General features: G+C 47.7%; 1 protein-coding gene across 1 annotated transcript in view; it reads right to left on the bottom strand.

Moving 5' to 3' along the window:
• Positions 1-19,094, bottom strand: part of TRANK1 (tetratricopeptide repeat and ankyrin repeat containing 1) — a 71,693-nt gene that overhangs the window by 12,690 nt on the left and 39,909 nt on the right. The window contains exons 12-19 of the mRNA XM_090284478.1: positions 16,064-18,946; positions 13,263-13,462; positions 12,517-12,654; positions 8,075-8,221; positions 6,794-6,950; positions 3,916-4,004; positions 1,362-1,465; positions 1,121-1,253 (exon numbers count right to left, since the gene is read on the bottom strand). Coding sequence (XP_090140604.1) covers positions 1,121-1,253; positions 1,362-1,465; positions 3,916-4,004; positions 6,794-6,950; positions 8,075-8,221; positions 12,517-12,654; positions 13,263-13,462; positions 16,064-18,946 — 3,851 coding nt within the window. The remainder of the gene's footprint in view (positions 1-1,120; positions 1,254-1,361; positions 1,466-3,915; positions 4,005-6,793; positions 6,951-8,074; positions 8,222-12,516; positions 12,655-13,262; positions 13,463-16,063; positions 18,947-19,094) is intronic.

Genomic DNA, 19,094 nt, shown 5'->3' on the forward strand with positions numbered 1-19,094 from the left:
ACAGACATGGGAGCTCACCTCCCTCCTGGAGGGTCACAAAGCCCCCAGGGAAATACGGCAGTCACACCTGGGCGCTGAAGAGCACCACCTCTCGTGTTCCCTGTGGTCAAGGACCAGATGGTTTTACACGTCCAGTCCATCATAACTGACACGTTAAAATGAGTCGTGTAACGTCCAGCATGGTGACTACAGTCTCGTATGTTTGAAAGTTGCTAAGGAAGTAAGTAAATCCTGAAAGTTGTCATCACAAGAAAAAAATTATAACCATGTGTGGGGATTACATTAAACGTATTATGGTGATCATCTCACACTACATACAAGTCACTGTGTGCTGGACACCTGAAACAAATACAGTGTTTTATGTACAAAACGATCACTAAGAAAATGATCACCACTTGGATGTCACAGCAAAGGTGGACTGCTGTAAGAATGTCTAACTGCTTACTTTCAACTTCTGGGTTAACCCTATTGGAGAAAAATAATAGCGTGTGGCCCCCTACCAGCCTGCTGACCACTCTATGAGTCACTGTGCTCAGGACTAGCAGCTCTGTCCAACAGAGCTTTCTGTGAGGACGGAATGTTCTGTGACAACAAGCACTTGAGACGTGGCTAGTGAGGTGAAGGAAATAAATTTTTAATTTTCCTATGTTCTAATTAACTTAAATTTTAAAGTCAATAGCCCCATGTGGCTAGCAGTTGCCAGAATGGTTGGTGCAGATCTAGAGCAATTACGGGGAACACAGAAAAACCACCATGCAAATGCCAAGCCATTCACCCAGGCCGACCCCAGGTTGTGAACATTGAGAAAGAGAAGGAATATTCTGAAGTCCGTCTTCCCTTTGATTTGAACATTTGGCCTCCCCATGGTTAATATCAGGTGTCAAACATTCCCACAGACCTGAACGAACACACACACACACACACACACACACACACACACACGAGTCTCGAGCTGTTCCAGCTCTGCACAAGTAGAGAAAGAAAGGCTACCCTAGAGTCGACAGGGCCAACCTCTTTGGAGAACTGGAGACCCTTTCTGAAGCAAGCAGAGGCAGGCCCTCCCCCCAGTCTGCCTGAGGGAGCCTGGTTCTCCCAGGAGCAGCCACGGGCTGGGCCGTACCTTGCCCAGTCTCTCGCACAGCTGAGCAGAGAGCTGGAACTCCTTGGCGTAGCTCAGACACTTAAGGGACAGCTTTGGCTCATTGCATTCCAAATAGGTCTTAGCCAGTTCCAAGTATTCCACTTGCTTTTCCCTGGGAGAGGGGGGAAACAAAACAGAGTTTCCATGGGATGCTGACCTAATGCCCATATCGTTACCTGCTGATCTCACCAAAGCAAACCTGAGATGACCCGAGACTTACTTGGGGCTGACTTTCTTGGATTTCATGTTCAGGGCAGTGTTGTGGGCCAGCGCCAGTTTCTCCTTCTCAAAGGCACCTCCTTTTTGGTAGCACTTGGCTGCAACCTGGAAGAGGCAAAAGGTGTTGATTCCCCACAAGGTAATGGCGGTGACCAACAGACACATTGAAGCACCCCAGGCAATCAGAGAGGGCGGAGCAGGGAGGTGCAGGTAAGCTAAGAAAAACAGCCTCCAACGATGAAGCCCAATGTATAGTTTTCCAGTTTATACCCATACCTGCTGCCCATATTACCCTCCCTTCTCTCCCTAACCCTCTCCAAAAAAAAAAAAAAAAAAATCTTGGTTTTATAACAATAGCCAAGTATTCAACATTTCTTTGCAGTTACAAGGATGGGCAGTGAATCAAGTTCTGGAGCTGTGTTAACTTCTGCTGCAAAATACGACATATTTAAGGAAATACTTTCCAAGCACACCCAACAGTGCAAATTCTGTTTTCTTAACCCTTAGGATGGATTCAAGGGTGGCCACAGTCCTCACTCCTCCCTGTACCTGTCCACGCTCCTTTACCAAATAACCCTACACCTTCTCCCATCGCAAAGGCTGCCTTTCCCCCCTCCACGCTGATCTGAGCTGTGACTTGCTTGGCCAGCAGAGCACAGCAGAAGTGACGCTGAACCAGACTGGGCCCCAAGAGGACTTGCGCCTCTGCTGTCCTCTCCGGACCCTGCTCAGGCATCATGTGAACAAGCATGGGTTATCCTGCCGGAGGCTGAGCGCACGTGATTAGGAACCCCACTCACCCCCATCACCCGAGCCAAGAGCCAGGCAACCCCCGGAAGCAACCCCACTTACCAACTGGCAGCTGAGTTCAGACACGTGAGTCCCCCAGCTAAGACTCAGCCGGACTCAGCTTTGCCAACCCACAGATCTGTGAGCTACAGAAGTGACTTGTCTGAAGCCACTAAGTTTTGGGGTTGTTATGCAGAAAAAGGTGAACCCCAGACTGAGTTACTTGCAGTAGACTTAAGCCATCTTCCCTGCCACAGGAAACAAAATTTGCCTAAGAACTGGGGAAAAGGGAGCTCCTTGACTTCCCTCCCTGGGCACATCAGGTGGAGGACACCTGCATAGCGGTCTCCAGGAAGTTCTGACTCGCGTCTTCACTGCCCTCATCGCTTCCCAGTGCCTTGACTCGGGTCCAACTCCAAGAACTCCTTATGAAAGGGTCTTTAAAGCAGCAGGACAAGCTCTTCAGAGAAACTGCTGTCTCAAAACATTTGTTCGGGAGTACCAAGAGAAACTGCAGGCCCTTCCCCGGTCACAGTGGGGGAGGTGGACCAAAGCCTAGCATGAGCACGGGAAGGAAAAGGTGCTCTGCCCAACACCCAGCTGCAGGTGTTCTCTCAGGAAGCACTGCCTGCACCTGTAAGCATGGGGAGCTCCAGGTGCCTGGGGGCTCTAATCTCAGGGAAACGTGCATTTCTGTGCGGTCACGCCCATTGGCTGACATTGTTGGTCAGTTACCCACAGCACCCACTCCTCCCTTTCTCGTCCGATGGCAGAACCTGTGTGCCAGGCGGGATTGCTCTCCCAGACTCCCTTACAACCAGCCATGGGCATGTGACCTAGTAGCGACCAATGAGATGCATGGAGTCCATGGGGGACTTCATGACAAAAAAAAAGAGAGAGGGACCGATGAGAAGAAAGTGTCTGCCCTTCCTTCCTGCTTGGGCTGCTGCTGAGGGACATGAGACTGTTGGCATTGCTGCAGCCATCATGCGACCATGAGGGGGACACCTCTGACAAGTGGCAGATAACCCAGGGACAAAGAAATGGAATGAGACTGGCTCCCATGTTGACTTGGCTGAGCTGAAGGTGTTTGTGACCCACAGGTGAAGACATCATTAACGCGTCATCAGGGCAGACACACGTGCCATGGTGCCCCACCCGAGACCACGTGATATGTGGGGACACTGACTGTGGGGAAAGGGATGGGGCTCTTTGAGTTGGTTCCACTATTTCAAGAGAACTACCCGCGATAACGTTTCTTGGAAGAAGATGGATCAGGCTCACTAAGACGAGCTTGTGGCTGGAAATTAGTCAGCTCTGACTAGTGAAAACGCTTAACCTATGCCCACCAGACTCAGACTGGCAGTGAAATCTATGTCTGATCAACTTTTTAAAAAGCCAAGAGGACCAATCTGTTACTCTTTGAAAATGCCACATGATTACAGCAAAAGCGTTTAAGCACAGAACACAGGAGGGAAAGACAGTAACTAGAAATGTTCCTCAGTGGGGCAAAGACCTTCCGTTTTTGTATCAGCATGTGCCGGCACTTGGCCAAAAGGAATGGTTGTCATGGCTGCGTTGAGGAAGGAGCACAACAGGGACCTCTCCGCATCAAGGGGTGACCTGATGTTTCAGAAGGAGTGGCACACGCAGCATGACCCTCGCCCTGGCCTGGTGCAAACTATGATGGGGGACACCTTCCTGTGAGGCCTGATGAGGCCACTGATCCAAAGACCTCACTCCTGGCTCCTAGTCCAGTCCCTTACCTTCCAGCACTGGTGTTTTGCATAGTATTCCCCTTGCGCAATCCACTCCTCGGGGGTGGAGGTCTTCACAAACATGCTGTCATCAAAGTCTAAAACGGAAAAGAAAAGTTAAGTTGCTTCTCTGGGCATTTGTTTGCTTAAACCTGTTCTTATGGGGTGAATTCTGTGCCTGCTCTCTGCCCTCTGAAAATTTAAATGTTGAAGCCTTAACCCCTGGCACCTTAGAATGTGACTGTCTCTGGAAATAGGGCCTAAATGAGGCTGCTCTGGGGAGCCCTGATCCAATCCGACTGGTGTCCTTATAAGAAAAGGAGATTCACACACACACAGAGATATCAAAGGCTCACACAGAGCACAGGCCATCTGGAAGCCATGGATAGGGACCTCAAAAGAAGCCAAACTTGCTGACAGCTTGATCTTGAACTTGTAGCCTTCAGAACTGTGAGAAAATACTTTTCGGTTGTGGAAGCCACCCTGTCTGTGGCATTTTGTTACAGCAGTGCTAGCAAACTAATACCTCTGTGTTGTCTGTCTAGCACTCACTTATAGATATACAATAGCTTACCAGGCCAGGCTGTTGGGGCTTTTGGAAGGAGGATGTAGGAGTGAGAAAAGATGCTGTTTTATTTTTGAACTTGGCTCTACCTTCCTTTTCTATGGCTATGAATTAGAAGACAGCATTTCTAATTCCTCCTTGAAAAATCCCAAACCAGTAGTTTTTAGCAAACTCGGTTGTCGGGGCCCTAGCAAGGGACAAGGAGACAGGGTTTTACAAGTTTCCAAACGTGCAGATATGGCCCTCATGAAGTGAGCAATCCGACGCTCCTGCAGGTGGACAGATATTAAAGCCACCCACTGTCAGACCCACCTGTTCTCCTCACTGGCCTGCTGCTGACTGCATCAGCTCCCCCTCCCCCGGCCCCCTGAGCATCACCAGCAGTGGGCGACACTCTGCAGGTCTGAGCCACAGCTTCATCAAGTACATAAATGACAGTGACTAGCAGGACAAGGCTGACAGCCAAATCTGAGCGGAAGGGGTCAGGGATATGCCAGATGACGGATATCAATGGGGGAGCAAGGCAGACAGGCCGGCTCTGTTCAGAAGGTGCAAAAACGCACGTTAGGCTTGCAGCCTGACCCCTCCCGGCAGGCGCTCTGCCACGACCTGCAGAACTGTGTGCAAAGATGCCTCCACAGCATCTTGTTCTGACTCCACTATGAGTGCCCTGGGGACATTTCATCCCCACAGCAAAGCTCAGCAGTTTCTCAGCAGAGGGCCAGTGAACTCTGCTGGCACCGTGTTGAAGAGACCCAAACTGCACAGTCTCTACACTCATCCCAAGCTCTCCTGCACAGTGGGAACAGATGTTCTCCAATATTTTACCATGTGCAACTTATAACACAATTACAACTGTGCTTTTCTTGTATTCTTAATGCTACCAGGACAAAATAAATTGTAATGCTTTTTCACTTTAAAATTTAAAAACTGCCCATCTTGATGGTCTCTTATAATGGGTGCCTGAACAGATTTTGAGACTCAAAGTCGTGCAGGAAAGGTTAAGAGTGAGCACAGTAGGCCAACGTACTTGTTCTCATTTTAGATGAGGAAGTGAAGGCCCAGGGAGAGAGAGTGGAGCCCGAACGAGGTCATAGGGCTACACAGGAGGAGAATTCTAGTAAGACACTGGGTTAACCCCAGGTCTTCGACATTTCCCGCTATTCCGCAACAGACAGGGCCCAGGAATAGAACATCTAATCCCGGTTCCCAACTGAGCCATTGGCTGTAACCAGAAACAGCCTGCATAAAACAAACTGAGACCTGCTCAGGAAACCAGCAAACACCCCTGTACAGCAGCCGGGCCCTGTGCTTTCCCTGCCCTTGGAGAAATTAACTAAGACCTGGAGAAGCCAGCTCAACTGCTAACCCACAAGAAAGACTACAATTTTCCCCTTCATGAAGGGCTGCTTATTTTTCTACCCTGGCTACCCTATTGGGAAACCTTCACTCCATTTTTTAAATTAACTCGTCTTTGTAAATTATGAAAACAATACACAGAAATGATTTTTTTAAAAAAGCACTGCTTCTGGCTGCTGTGGCTCAGTGGATTGAGCATCGGCCTGAGAACCAAGTGTCACTGGTTCGATTCCCAGTCAGGGCACATGACTAGGTTGCACGTCAGGTCCCCAGTTGGGGGCGCGAGTGAGAGGCAACCACACAGTGATGTTTCTCTCCCTCTCTTTCTCCTTTCCCCTCTCTCTAAAAAATAAATAAATAAATAAAACAACAAACAAACAAATAAGTAAATTATTTAAAAAAAAAAAAACAAAAAACCACCGCTAACAGCCCAGAAGGATATAAAGGCGAAAAGTAAAAGGCGCCCACATTGCCGCACCCACCGGTCCTACTTAGGGCCAGAGGCGTCACTGTGAACAGTTTCACACTGAGGGGCATGTGGGTCGTTTTTGGTTTCTTTTAGTTATAAATGGCTATGATGAGCCCTCCTGCTCATGTATCCCTGAGGTTTTATATACATGAACATCTCTAGATTCCTAGGGCGGAATTACTGGATCAAAGATATGCTCATTGTTTATTTTAATACATATTCCCAATCAGCTATCCAAAAGCCCACAGCAATTTGTGTTCTCCCAACTGAGCCTACCTTCTTGACCATGACCCTCACTGTTAAAGAAAAACACAAAAGATCTACCCTAAAGGAATTAACCCCTCCCTATCCCATTACAACCACACTGTCCAGCATGCCTTACCAATTAATATGAACTTATTTCTCAGAAGAATAGACAGAGATTTCAAAAACTACACCAGTTGAGAGTAACAGGCTTTCTACCCTGCAGCCAGAAGACTTCAGTGAGATCTTACCTTTATTTTCATCTGTCTTCACAACTTGGACAAAGTCTCTTCTAATGAAGTATCTGAAAGCAGGAGCCCGCTTCTCTGGGTTTTCGTCGAAGATCCAGAGGTTGGCGCGAGCCCGGGTGATGGCCGTGTACAGCTGCTTCAGCTCTCCGTTGAGGAGCTGAAGGCGACATTGAGGACAAAGACAATGAGCCTCATGTCCGGAGCTATAAGGCGACGTGCTTCTGTGGGCTTACTCTCATTTTGGAGAAATACAGAAAGTAAATTACAGAGACACACAGCGCAGGCCATGAAGACATGGGGAGCTCAGCACGGATGAGTAGAGCTCTAGCAGGCAGTGCACCATTATTAGATCAGGATCACCCTTGACTTTGTGGTAATTTTCTCTCTCAAATTGATTCACAGGGAGTAACAAAGATGGTACAAGAGGTCCCATGTAACTTCCACTCGGTTTACCCCAATGGTTATATCTCACACAATTACTGTAACTTATATATATTTTTTAAATGAAACCAGTCCCATACTTCTGCCATAGCTCTAGTACTAAATTACTCATGACCTACCCCGTGACTGAGCACTGTGGCTATAAGGTGGTTAGGACCTGGACACAGGGACAGCCCACTTGATTAAGTAGTGCACATTTCAAGAAAACTACCGATTTGTGGCTACCTAAAAGTTTGCAAAGCTTGGCAGTGACTTAACTTCCATTTCCGCAGAGCCTTCGAGGCAGTTACAGAAATAACCTGGTAACTGTTATTCCAGTTGTGAAATGAGACATAAAACTAGGAGACTACTTGGTCCTAAAATTTTTGGTTTTGCTGGTTCAATTTTCTGTGATGCCTCCCTCACTCGAGTCTCGAGTTCCCCATCTACCCTTCTCCGCCGAGAACTCCATAGAACTTTTTAGCTCTGGCCCCCTCCTTGGTGATGTAGCTGGGGTGTGAGGGGCAAGGAAAGCTGGCCCCCTTAACACTCAGGGTTACTGCGCAATGGTCTCCACTAACGATAGTCTGGGCTTCACTTCTGAGCTCCCCAACAGCAACGTCAAAATTTCTGAATAGAGCCGTGTTCTCAAGAGGAAGGAAAGGTATGACCCACCCCTCTCACTTTCAGACAGTGCCCTGCCCACCAAGCCCAGCTCTCTGTTGAAACAAGGGAGCTGGCCATCGCTGAGATCCGCGCTGAGCCTCGCACAAGCCTCTATCTTTAACCTCATCTCCTCGCCCAAGCCCCGTTCACTGACTCCCTGTCAAAGAAGTGTGTGGACAAATGGCAGAAACTCACCTTGTACATTTCTGGATTCACCACAACAGGCCGACCCTGAGAAGAGCTGGGTCTCTCCAGGGGCACGTCAATCAGCGGCCGGTTTTCCTCTCGGGAGTCAGATGACGGAGGTGTAAAGGTGGAAATGATCTTCCACTCCTTGTAAGCCTGAACAGCAATGACAAATTCAAGGTCAATGGAATACGCTTTTGAACTCATCACACAGCCTCCCCGGGCCTCTTGGAGGACTGAGTCCCCCTTTTCCTAGCCGGGGGGACCAGGGCTTCAGCCCCAGCTGTGAGAAGGGGGCCATCCTATGGCCTCGGGATGGTGGGGCAGGACTCAGGAGGCACAGGAAATATCCCCCAGCAACTTGGTCAAGACAGGTGAGAAGCTAGTACATGTCCCCTTTTCCAGAGGAATGCTAAGGGCCCAAGGGGTTCTTGTTGGAAGAATTTTGACAAGCAGCGTGAAGGAAGGAACCCAGTGTCCTCATCCCATTTCACTACATGCTTAAGAGATACCACTTTGGGTCAGCTGCTAAAACACATGACGTAGAATTTTCTAACTAAATTATTCAACCAAAAATGGAAGGATATTCCAGAGCTGTGGGGTACGTTGTGCAAGGTAGATGCTGAGGTCAGACGGAACAAATTCCTACGTCAGTCAGTTCTTTCACTTACGGCTATATGACCTTGGACGAATCATTTGTCTCTTCTAGGTCTCATTTTCCTGCTCTATGAAATGAGGGCGATAGAACTGCCCAAGTTTGTTGGGAAAATAAAAGGAGATCATCAATGGCAACTGTCTAATACTATGCCTGATAAATAGTTAGGTTAGCTATTTTTCCCTTTATCCAAACTCAAACCACAAAACCACACTGACTGTGGGCAAACACTTTCTCTCAAGGGTAAGAGAATAAATATTTTTGGCTTTGTGGGCCCTATGGTCTCTCTTGCAATGGCTCAACTCTGCAACTGCAGTGCAAAAGCAGCCATGGCCGACCTGTAAGTGATTGGGCATGGTGTGTTCCAGTAAAGTGAACTTCTCAAAACTAAAGTGGATTTTACTATAATTTTCCTGTGCCATGGATTATTACTTTCCTTTTAATCTTTTTAAACCATTTTAAGATGTATAAACCATTCTTAGCCCACAAGCCATACAAAAATAGTCTGTGGGCTGGCTTTGGGCCACGGGGCCATGGATGGCAGTACTGGGGAAGCTTAAGTACCCAGATCACATACAGTAGAGTCCAGAATTCCAATCAAATTTTCGATTTCATACTTTACTCTGTCTTTTGAGAGGAGCTCATTAACTCTCCTGGACTTTACTTTTCTATTCCTAAAATAGCACTACTTGCCACTTAGGTATCTTTTTCAAGGAGGATGAAACAATGGAGAAGATATCATTCATTACCTCCTTTAGGTTACTCCAAAACTTAAATCATATAATATTAGGTCAAGTGCTTTAAACACTATCTATTCAATAAAAGTGGTTATGCTAGGAACCAATTATGAAATTAATCTCCAGGTTCTGAAAAGAGGTGTGCATCTTGTAATGATGTAAATAGTTGGACGTTAAACATCTCCAGGACATATTCTGACTATCCTCTTTGTAAAGCTGTTTACACAACTCAATTGTTTGCCAAGGAGAGCAGGCAAAAGACAGAAGTGCTTGACGTCTGAGAGGACCCTCTAGCAGACAGCATGAGGTGCAGATGGGATGGCCTTGGAAGGGCTAGTGAAGTGCAGTGTATTTCAGGACTGCTGAATCGAGAAGAAAAGCTGCTCCTGTAGCACATGACTGACTGTTTCCACGAATAAAACACATTGGACTTTCAAGACCAAGCCCTTTAGGAGTGAGTACGTGTATTTGTGCACAAAGACACAGGCCTGCAGCACTTCTGGCAATAGAGCAAGAAGCACTGAAATCTTCCAGCTTCTTCTGTTGGAATTAAATATGGTGCAGGAACAAGGCTTAGTGTCTACTGCCAAGCCTCCCGTTGCGGGCCTGACCTCTAGGTTAGTTCAGCAACCCGCAAAAGCTGTGGTTTCCCAAGTCCTTCCTGTCTGGTTTGCACATGAGTGTGAAGGAAAGGACTCCCCACTGGGGCAGACTGGAAATGGCAGGCACCCTTCTGAGTCCCCATAGGAGGACTGTTTGGGGGTGACTGGGAGAATGACTGCCCCTTCCCCAAATGAGGCAAAATCCTAAAGAAAAGGACTTGGTGTAACTAACATTCCCTGGGTCCGTCTCCATCTCAGAAGATGGCCCTGATGACCTGTGGCTGAAGAGGTAACAGTAAATCCTCTAGAGAAAACGATCACAAACCAGGGCAACAAGAACCCCCGTATGCACTCATGCACGCACACCCAAGTGACAGGTGCTGCAAAGAGAGTGCCTGCCAGAAACATAAACTAGGGTGTGTGTTTGGGGACTGGAATAAGGGGCCAGGGATGGAGAGGAGCTCTCCAGAGTTTCCCCACCTCAAATGGCAATTACTATTCAACAGCCTTCTGCCAGTCACCCCGAAAGAAGCCCCACATGGGCAGCCAGCCCACAGGCGACCAGGGACTTATGTGATCTCTGTCTTTCCTCTGCTTTGATGAAAGCATTGCCTCTCATTTGCTAACTGACACTTTGGGGTCTTGAAGCTGTAAATAATAGATTGACAGTGTGCTTTGTACCAGGGACACATAATTGCATTGCCTGGTGCCCTGGAAAGCACCACAGCAGAGGGCTTTCTGTAAGTCTTATTGTGTACGTAGGAGGAAGTGGATGTTACCAAAAGATTCAATTTGTGACTGCTTTAATTTCATGCAACTCACTGAGCCACTGGCGGGAGCATAGAGTTAAGGCATCTGGGCCCTTGTCATTTCCAGGATTGAGGTGAGACAATCCCTGCATTTTTTTTCACAGAGGCGACCACAAGTTACAGATCCATAAGTCCAGAGCTCCTTGAGCTTCTTACTGGTACAAGCACACAACTGGCACTTAATAAAGGACAGGAACAATGAAGTCTTACCCCTTCCTCTTTAGGAGAGCCTCAGTCCAACCATGACCAATGGATGTATTATGAGAAAAAAAAGTTAGTCCTCAGAGATTAAAATTGTTTCCAGGGTTAATGAGAGCACATCTGATTGTATTAGCCAAAGTCAATAGTACAGGAATGTACTTAAGGTATCGCAATGATATGCTCATTGTGGAAGGTTCTAGAAGCTGATTTGCATGCAGGGCTTTAAAAGAAAGCGAGTACAGAGGAATTTAGAACTCAAAGCATATGTGCTCATTTTTAGGTTCTGCCACTCACATGATCACTACAGGCAATTTATTTTATTTCCATGACCCTTAGCCTTATCTACATCATGAGGGTAATAAAAATACAGACAACCTCAGAGGGTTGGTGGAAGATAAAGTGAGACAATGCACTCAAAAGGTATTTCATAAACTGTAAAGCACCTGAAGCAATGTTAGTCATAGGTATTTCAAGTCAAACATGACATTTTTTCAAAGATCACACAAAAAATAAGGACTCCGTGTAACGGGTCAATTCTGGGGCAGATTTTAAGGTGTCAAAGCTAATAGTGCTCCCAACTTGGCTATGAAAAACAGCCTCTTCAAGCATGCAGCATGTGCAGTGGGACGTCTGCAACAGGGACCAGGCCACAGCCAGCTAAGTCCCCAAAGGAGACCCCACAGCACAGTCAGCAGCCAGCCTGAGTCCCCACCAAAAGACAGCGGTGAGGAGAAATCAGTGGTTAGAAAACCAAGGACAATGGTCTGGAGTTAGTGGCTCTGCCAATAATGCACTGAGTTTGGGGAGAAAGACCATCAGGTCAAAGCAATGAGCTGACACAAGGTCACTGGGGGGTCAGTCTGGGGACACTTTTGCTGCCATTGTCTGCATGGGTGGCAAGCAGTGGTGGTGAAGCCATGCCAGAAGGGAGCTCCCAGGCAGGGCAGCTGTTCTCGTCCCCCGCATTACCTGATCCAGTGGGCAGGAGCCAAGCCTCATCTGTCTTCCTGGAGTTGTCTCTTTCTATGGACTGACCTTGCCCACTTCTGTCCTCATTGGGTGGACACTGCTAACCTTGCCTTCATTTGTAAAGCTCTCCTTAGAGCTCACTCCAACTTGAGCATCCTTGGGAGTCAAGGATAACAGTAGCTAGTGAAAACCAGAGCTGGCACTTGGGTACCAGGCATTTAGAAGAAGGTGAATACAAGAGAACAGGAAAGGGCAGGCCAGGGGGAGAACCAGCCCATAACACAGTGTGAGACAACCCACGGCCATTGTCAAACCCCACATCAAACACTCAAACCCCACACCAAACGGCTGATGCTCCAACACAGAACAGGCACCTGTGACAAACTCTCTTCTACTCAGTTCCGAATTCTCTTTCCCGGTGTGGAAGTGAAACTCATACATATACATGCGCTGTTGAAAAGTAGTCAGTATGACATACCTCAGAATCAGTAAAAAAGTTGTAAAGGAGGACATCGTCAAATTCTAAGCCTTTGGCTTCATAAACTGTTAGTACAAGCGCTAACCCCAGCTCTTCTGGAATCTTCTCCTTGGCCATTTCATTGGCTACAAGGATCACCTAGAAAAAGAAAAGGGATGTGAACACACAATACAGTATACGATGATGTATTATAGAATTGTATACCAGAAATGCATCTAATTATATTAACCAACGTCACCCAATAAATTCAAAAAAGTTGTTTAAAAAAAAAAAAAAAAAAACGGAGAGAGGAGAGAAGAAAACATCAAATAATGTGAAATAAACGTGGTAAAGCTCAGTCGGTTTCCATAGGGGCAGGTGATGTTATTAATGAGAAGTGACCAGCATAGTCAATAGAAAAGGAATGTACTTAAGGAATGGCAATGACATACTCATTGTGGAAGGTTCTGGAAGCTGATTTGCATGCAGGGCTTTCAAAGAAAGCGAGTACAGTGGAGTTTAGAACTCAAAGCATATGAGCTCATTTTTAGGTTCTGTTACTCACATTATCACTACAGGCAATTTACTTGGTCAGCCAGGCTAGTGGAAATATTATTAGCAATTAGTCATTCCCCCATCTCTGAAACTTACCCATTAGAGCAGAAGGACTATTGAATCCTACCTCATAAAATAATTTAGCCTCTCACATCTTTTTTTCAATCACAAACTACCTTTTATTTCAAAACATAGAATCCAGAGAAGCTCACCTGGTGGGCCCCAAATTCAATGGGCTGGGTTTTCCTCTTGTTCCCTCGTAGCAGAATTGCCAAGTCGCTGACACTACAAGACTCCAGGACAGTTGGTTTGGGACCATCAAAGAGGCCAGAATCCCTGGGAAGACGATCGAAAGATTCTGGGAAATAGAACTGAAGTAAATCCACCACTCCTGATGCCAGATTGAGGATTCCTGGGATAAAACAGATAACACGTGGCAGTTACCGAACAACATGACAATGTGGCTTGGGTTTTTCTTTTTTTGTTCTTTTTTTCTTCCCTGAGAGGCAGTACTGGCCCTGATAGTTTATATAATTGCAAGCCAATTTCCAGTTCTCATTAGATTGACACTTTGTCCCTGAGCCGTACTGTTTCAGGTACAGTGGATGAAGGAAAAGATGTGCTGCTGTGCTAAGAAGGTTCTGTGGGATCTAATTCCTGACCTATATTCATATCAGGGAAAATTGCCTCATAAAGAAGAGTCAAGGCAGAAATGTAATCTGAACAACTAGGGCGGTTAGAATGCTAATATAAAAGGCTAGTACAGTAAGGAAACGAGACCTATCCTGCCCCCTCTCATTGGTGCTTAGAGCGCTGGAGACAACGTTGCCATGGTAACAGCAGTGCTGGATGTTAGCTGGGGCCGCAGACAAGGCCTCCATCGCCCTTTCCCCCCAGGTTTATATCCAGCGGTGAGAGGACTGGACCAAGAAAAACTGTCAGAGTTGACGAAAAGATTTTTCTAAAGAGATTTCTCCCTGGGCTCCATGTTTTGTCTAGGCTCTGAAGAAACAATGACAGGGATGCTGATGGAGTACTGCCACATAGCAGGCACCCTCACAAAAATCATCCTGTTCTGTCCTCCGACTGCCCAGTGAGACGGACCAGATAATCTACTTTAACGAACAGGGACTTGGGTCCTCGGAGTCAGTGAACACCTTCAAGTGACAGGATTGGAAGCGGGACTGAACACAGATCATGCCAGGTGTCCCCATTGCTCTTAAGCGCATGTGCCCTTTGCCTAGCACCACACAGAACACTGTATTCTTGGTAGATGACTGTGAAATGGGCTTATAGCTCCCCATTGCTATTATCAAACAGTAAGGGGAAATTTTACTATCGATACTTATTAAAAGTATATGATATAAAGAAATTGTGAGCTTAAGTGGAAATAGCTGAATCTAAGAAAATCAATTGGAAAAAGAAATAACAAGTAGGTAAAAGAAGATAAAAACTGTTGTTATCTGTAGAAAAATGCTAAAATCCAAAAGTCAGAATATTCAACAAGACTCTTAGATACCAGATCAACATACAAGAACATCATTCCCCTATACTATTAAGAACTGATTAGAAAATGTAAAAAAACAAATGAGAAAAAAAGAAAGGGCAGCCAGGATAGTAACAAATCGTATAAGGTACCTGGGATGAATCTAACAGCTGTGAAAATGTCTGGGGGAAATTATAAAATATTATTGAAAGTGTTAAAAGAAGACCTGAATAGAGAAATATGTCATGGCTCAAAAGTCATAATTATGTAAAAGCTGACTTCTTCCCAAAGTGCAATGAATTCAACGAAATTCCAGTCCAAGTTACAAAGAGTCATTGAAAAAGTTTGATGACTGCCATAAATGGTGTGATATTAATTATACAAGAGCAGACAAATCAAAGGAGAGGATGCTTTATGCAGTAGACGGTATCAGCACTACTGCTTCTCTACACAGAAAAAAAGTGAAATTCGATCACAGAAGGGTTACAGAGTGCCAAGGCTGAGAAACCCTGAAACAACCTTATAACATTCCAGAAAGTCTTTTATGTCAAGATCCTTTAAATGGTGTGAATAAAGGGAAAGGTTGTGTCAGCTATGAATGGCCAACATCGAAAGTTAATTCACTCCAGGATTGAGAGTCACAGTAAATAACTGGCAGGAACCTGATGTCCCTCCTTGGAAAATGGACAGCAAATTGGGTTATAGGCACAAAATGGAATTCTAACAAGTTAGAAATGCATGGACTACGGCTCCACATTATCGACATGCAGAAATCCCAAAACACGATGTTAAAAAGAAATACAAAGTTGCAACAAGTTATGTGTGGAGTGATCCCATTAAATAGAGTTTCTAAACATGGAAAATAATATTGTATATTAGTCGTGGACACATACAGGACACGGGAGGTGAATTTGGGAACATTCTATAAACCATGAAGTAGTATTCTGGAGCCTTGGTGTCATGTTGTTTAAACACCCTGTGACTCGCTTTCCTTCTCTGTAAAACGGGAGTGATGCCTACTTCAGGGGCTGAGGATGAGGCACAGGTGCTAGATGAAGACTCCTGGCATCATGCCTGGCACAGAGATGGGGTACAGCTGAGACACAAGGTCAAAGTACCCAAGTCTGTGCTATCTCCACCACCTTCCACTCCTGTTTTTTGGCCTCTCCTTAACAGAAAAGCTATTTTCAGCATTAGTAACTTACAATTCGTGCATTACCTTACATTACACAAGCAGGTGCTTCCAAAGTGCTTTGCTCTACTCAAAGTTCTCCAGCAGTTTAAATGTTCTCCTGAAATGTTTTCAAGCCCCCAAAGATGTAATTACTTAACGGTCCATTTCCACTCAACCACAGCTTGATTATCAACCTAAGAATGAGTGGGGGCAGAAATTCTAAGACCTCTTGCCTGTGTGGGTATTTCCTTACTAACAAACTCCAAAAGACTATCTGTACTGCAGCTACAAAAGCAGCCTGAGGTCGGTTCCCAAGCACCTCTCCTGTAGGCAAGCCTGAGCCCTGGACATACCCGAATGGGACCTGTAGTTCTGGTACAGCTGGTGGATCTTCTTGGGCTTCCGGACGGCACACTGCTTGTCCAAGGCGTTTTTGCTGGCGTAGTGGAACAGAGAGCGCAGATCGCTGAAGCGGAAGGCCACGCCCTTCATGATGCTCTGGGCAGTGTCCCCGGTGAGGAACATGGCATTGGGGTCATTGATGCATTTCATCAGCAGCACAAGCTCAGCCTGGGTGAAGTCCTGAATTTCATCACCATAGAGCTCATGGATGGACCACGGAAGCACCTTGAGCTTCGACAGCCTCTGGGACAGGTTGAACAGAACATCTTCTTCATCAAAATAACCTTTCTGAGACTTGATCTGCTGATACAGGCAGAAGAGGCTGTAGATCTCACTTCGGTCTTCCTTGAAATTAGGGGACCGCTTCCTCCCTAATTTCTTATACTCTTCTTCAGTGAGTCTCCCCTGGGGGCTGTTGAGGGCCTCAAAAGATCCCTTCAAAAAAGACTTTATTTCTTTCCAAATCAGTGCAGGGTTGTAGGAGGTTTTCCCTTTGTTCATTCTGGGCCATATTTCATTGGTGAACACCTCAAATGTCACAAATACCCGTGGGTCTATGTCACACAAACGCGCTTCTGCAACTTTGTCCTCCTCACCGTTGTCCCCGTCTGCCTCAGCCTCCTCTTCATCCTCCTGCCAACTGGGGATGGTTGACTCTTCCTGGGTGGACCACCCAAAGATGGTTCTTTTCAAGCTGCCGTCTTCATTTCTCAGGAAAAAGGGTTTGGGCAGAGAGGCGTCAAGCAGGAGCAACAGCTGCTTGGAAGTGACAAAGAGAGGAAAGTTCTCGTCCCTCACATCCTGGAGCGTGTGCACATTGGGGTCCAGTGGTTTGTAGTGACTGGTGGCCTTGGTGGACTTGGACAGTTCAATGAAATTTCTCTGCACCTCCTGGCACAGGACATGGTTCTTGGTCACGAAGATCTGGTGGAAATGCTCCAGCTGCTCGGGACAATCTGGGGCACATGCTTCTGCTCCTGCACAGAGTTCCTCGGACTCCTCACAGGCTGCCCCTGCACAGGCTCCACACTCCTGCTCCTCATCTGCCCTCGCCACCATCTCCATCCCGACGGCACCTTCCTCTTCCTCGGCCTCTGTCTTCTCCTCTTCCTCCTCATCTGAATCCTCGTTTCTGGGTTCCGTTTCCAGCTTCCTCCTCAGCCAGATCTGTCTGGCCAGCAGCGGGCTTCCCGCCTGCTCGGCTTTTTCCCAGTAGATCTGGAACTTCTTCCACAGCCTGTACAAGCAGCAGGTTGTCTTCCCAGTGCCGCTCCGCCCGATCAGGATGATGGGCTCCAGCGGGCTGGGGTTGAGGTGGATCACGGCGTACTCCAGCTCGCCCACGCGGAAGGGGTACTCCACTGTTGCCGTCATGTCCTTGAGGATGTTGAAGGCCATGTCCGTGCTGAAGCTGTGGAACTTCATGATGTTGTACTCGGTCTGCACTGCGCTGGCCGGGGGGAAGTACTCGAGCTCCACGTGCTCCCGGCCCCTCTCTGCCTCTGTGTCCTCCACGTAGCAGCGGGGTATCCGCTTTCGGATCTTCATGTTGGCCGACACCTGGCTCTTGTTGATGCCCTTTAGCTTCTTCCGCAGGATGCAGGACAAGCCCCGGTTGTAGGCGCTGCAGATGGCCCTGATGGAGTCCGACAGTTTGCAGTGATCTAAGACAATGTCCCAGATCCGGATGATTTCTGTATAGACCTGCCCTGACTTGCCCACGGAGTGCGGGTTCCGCTCCATGGCGATGAGCTTCTCCGGGCTCTCGCTGCATCGCGGGGAGAAGTCGATGGCGAGCTCCCACAGCATCCGGGCTCCTTTGTCCAGCTTGGCTTCAAAGAGCTGGATGCCTCCTTTCAGGTGCTTCAGCCGCTTCTGCAAGCCCTGGGTCCACTCGCCATTCCCCAGCTGCTGGATAGTTAGGATGATTTTCTTCTTCATGACCTTGGTCATCACTTTACTGGACAGCTTCTTCAGCACTTCTGAAGTGCACTCGATCTCCCATGTCATGTCCTCAAAGTCCTGGAAGCAGGCCTCGGGCTCCTCCTGGGCCTCCCGGTCGCCACTGTCATCCCTGACTCTGCGACCAGCAGGAATGAGCTGCAAGGCCTCGGGGCCCACCGGAGCATGTTCAACCCCAGCCTCAGGGACAGCAGGGTCATTCCCACTACAGTCAGAGCCCCCGCCCCCCAGGGCGTGCTCAGTCATGTCCTTCTTCACTCCTGCACCAGCACTTTTCTCCAGAGGCTTGGAGGCCTGAGGACAGTCCTCTGGGAGGGACATCTCCAATTCCAGCTGCTCAATCAGAACCCCGATGGCCTGCGCAAGGCGGTCTCGGTGAGAGCAGGGCCTGACCGCTACGGGCCCCTGCCTTGGCATCTGGGCATCCAGAAGACTCTCCCAGCTGTCAGGGACCATGGCTCCTTCCGGCAGGCCTCTGTCAGTGCCACCGCATGGCAGTGACTTGGATGAGCCCTGGGACTTGAGCTGAGACGCAGACCTCGGGAACTTCCCCAGGTGGGCAGCCGGGTCCTGCCGGCTCCTCCGCCGGCTCTCCGCCAGAGCTTTGTTCCAGGCCAAGAGCAGAGCGTCGTTCTTCTTAATCCGGTGACGCGCGTCTTTGCCTTCTTTGTTCTTCAGGTTGAAGTTGATGTCGAACTTCGCCAGCAGGTCTAACAGCTTCTTCATGCGCTTCAGCATGCCCCTCTGGAAGAGGATGTGCATCAGTGTGTTCCCGTGGCTGTCCTGAATGTTGGGGTTGAGGTAGTCAAATTCGGTGGGGTTGGACCAGAAGAGATCCAACAGGTGGTTGAGGAAGTTAAAACCGATGTCAGCTGAAAGACACAAACAAAACCCTGTGAGTGTGGAGCCGCTCTTCTCGGGAAGAGAGGCCCCTGGATTTAAGAGCGATACCGGCCAGGTGTGTCTCAGACCAACTAACTCCCCTAAGCGCTGGATAACTCTGTGGTTCTCAACCAGAGG

This window comes from Furipterus horrens, unplaced genomic scaffold, assembly GCF_987537825.1.
Source record: "Furipterus horrens unplaced genomic scaffold, mFurHor1.1.pri manual_scaffold_7, whole genome shotgun sequence".
Classification (NCBI taxonomy): Eukaryota; Metazoa; Chordata; class Mammalia; order Chiroptera; family Furipteridae; genus Furipterus; species Furipterus horrens.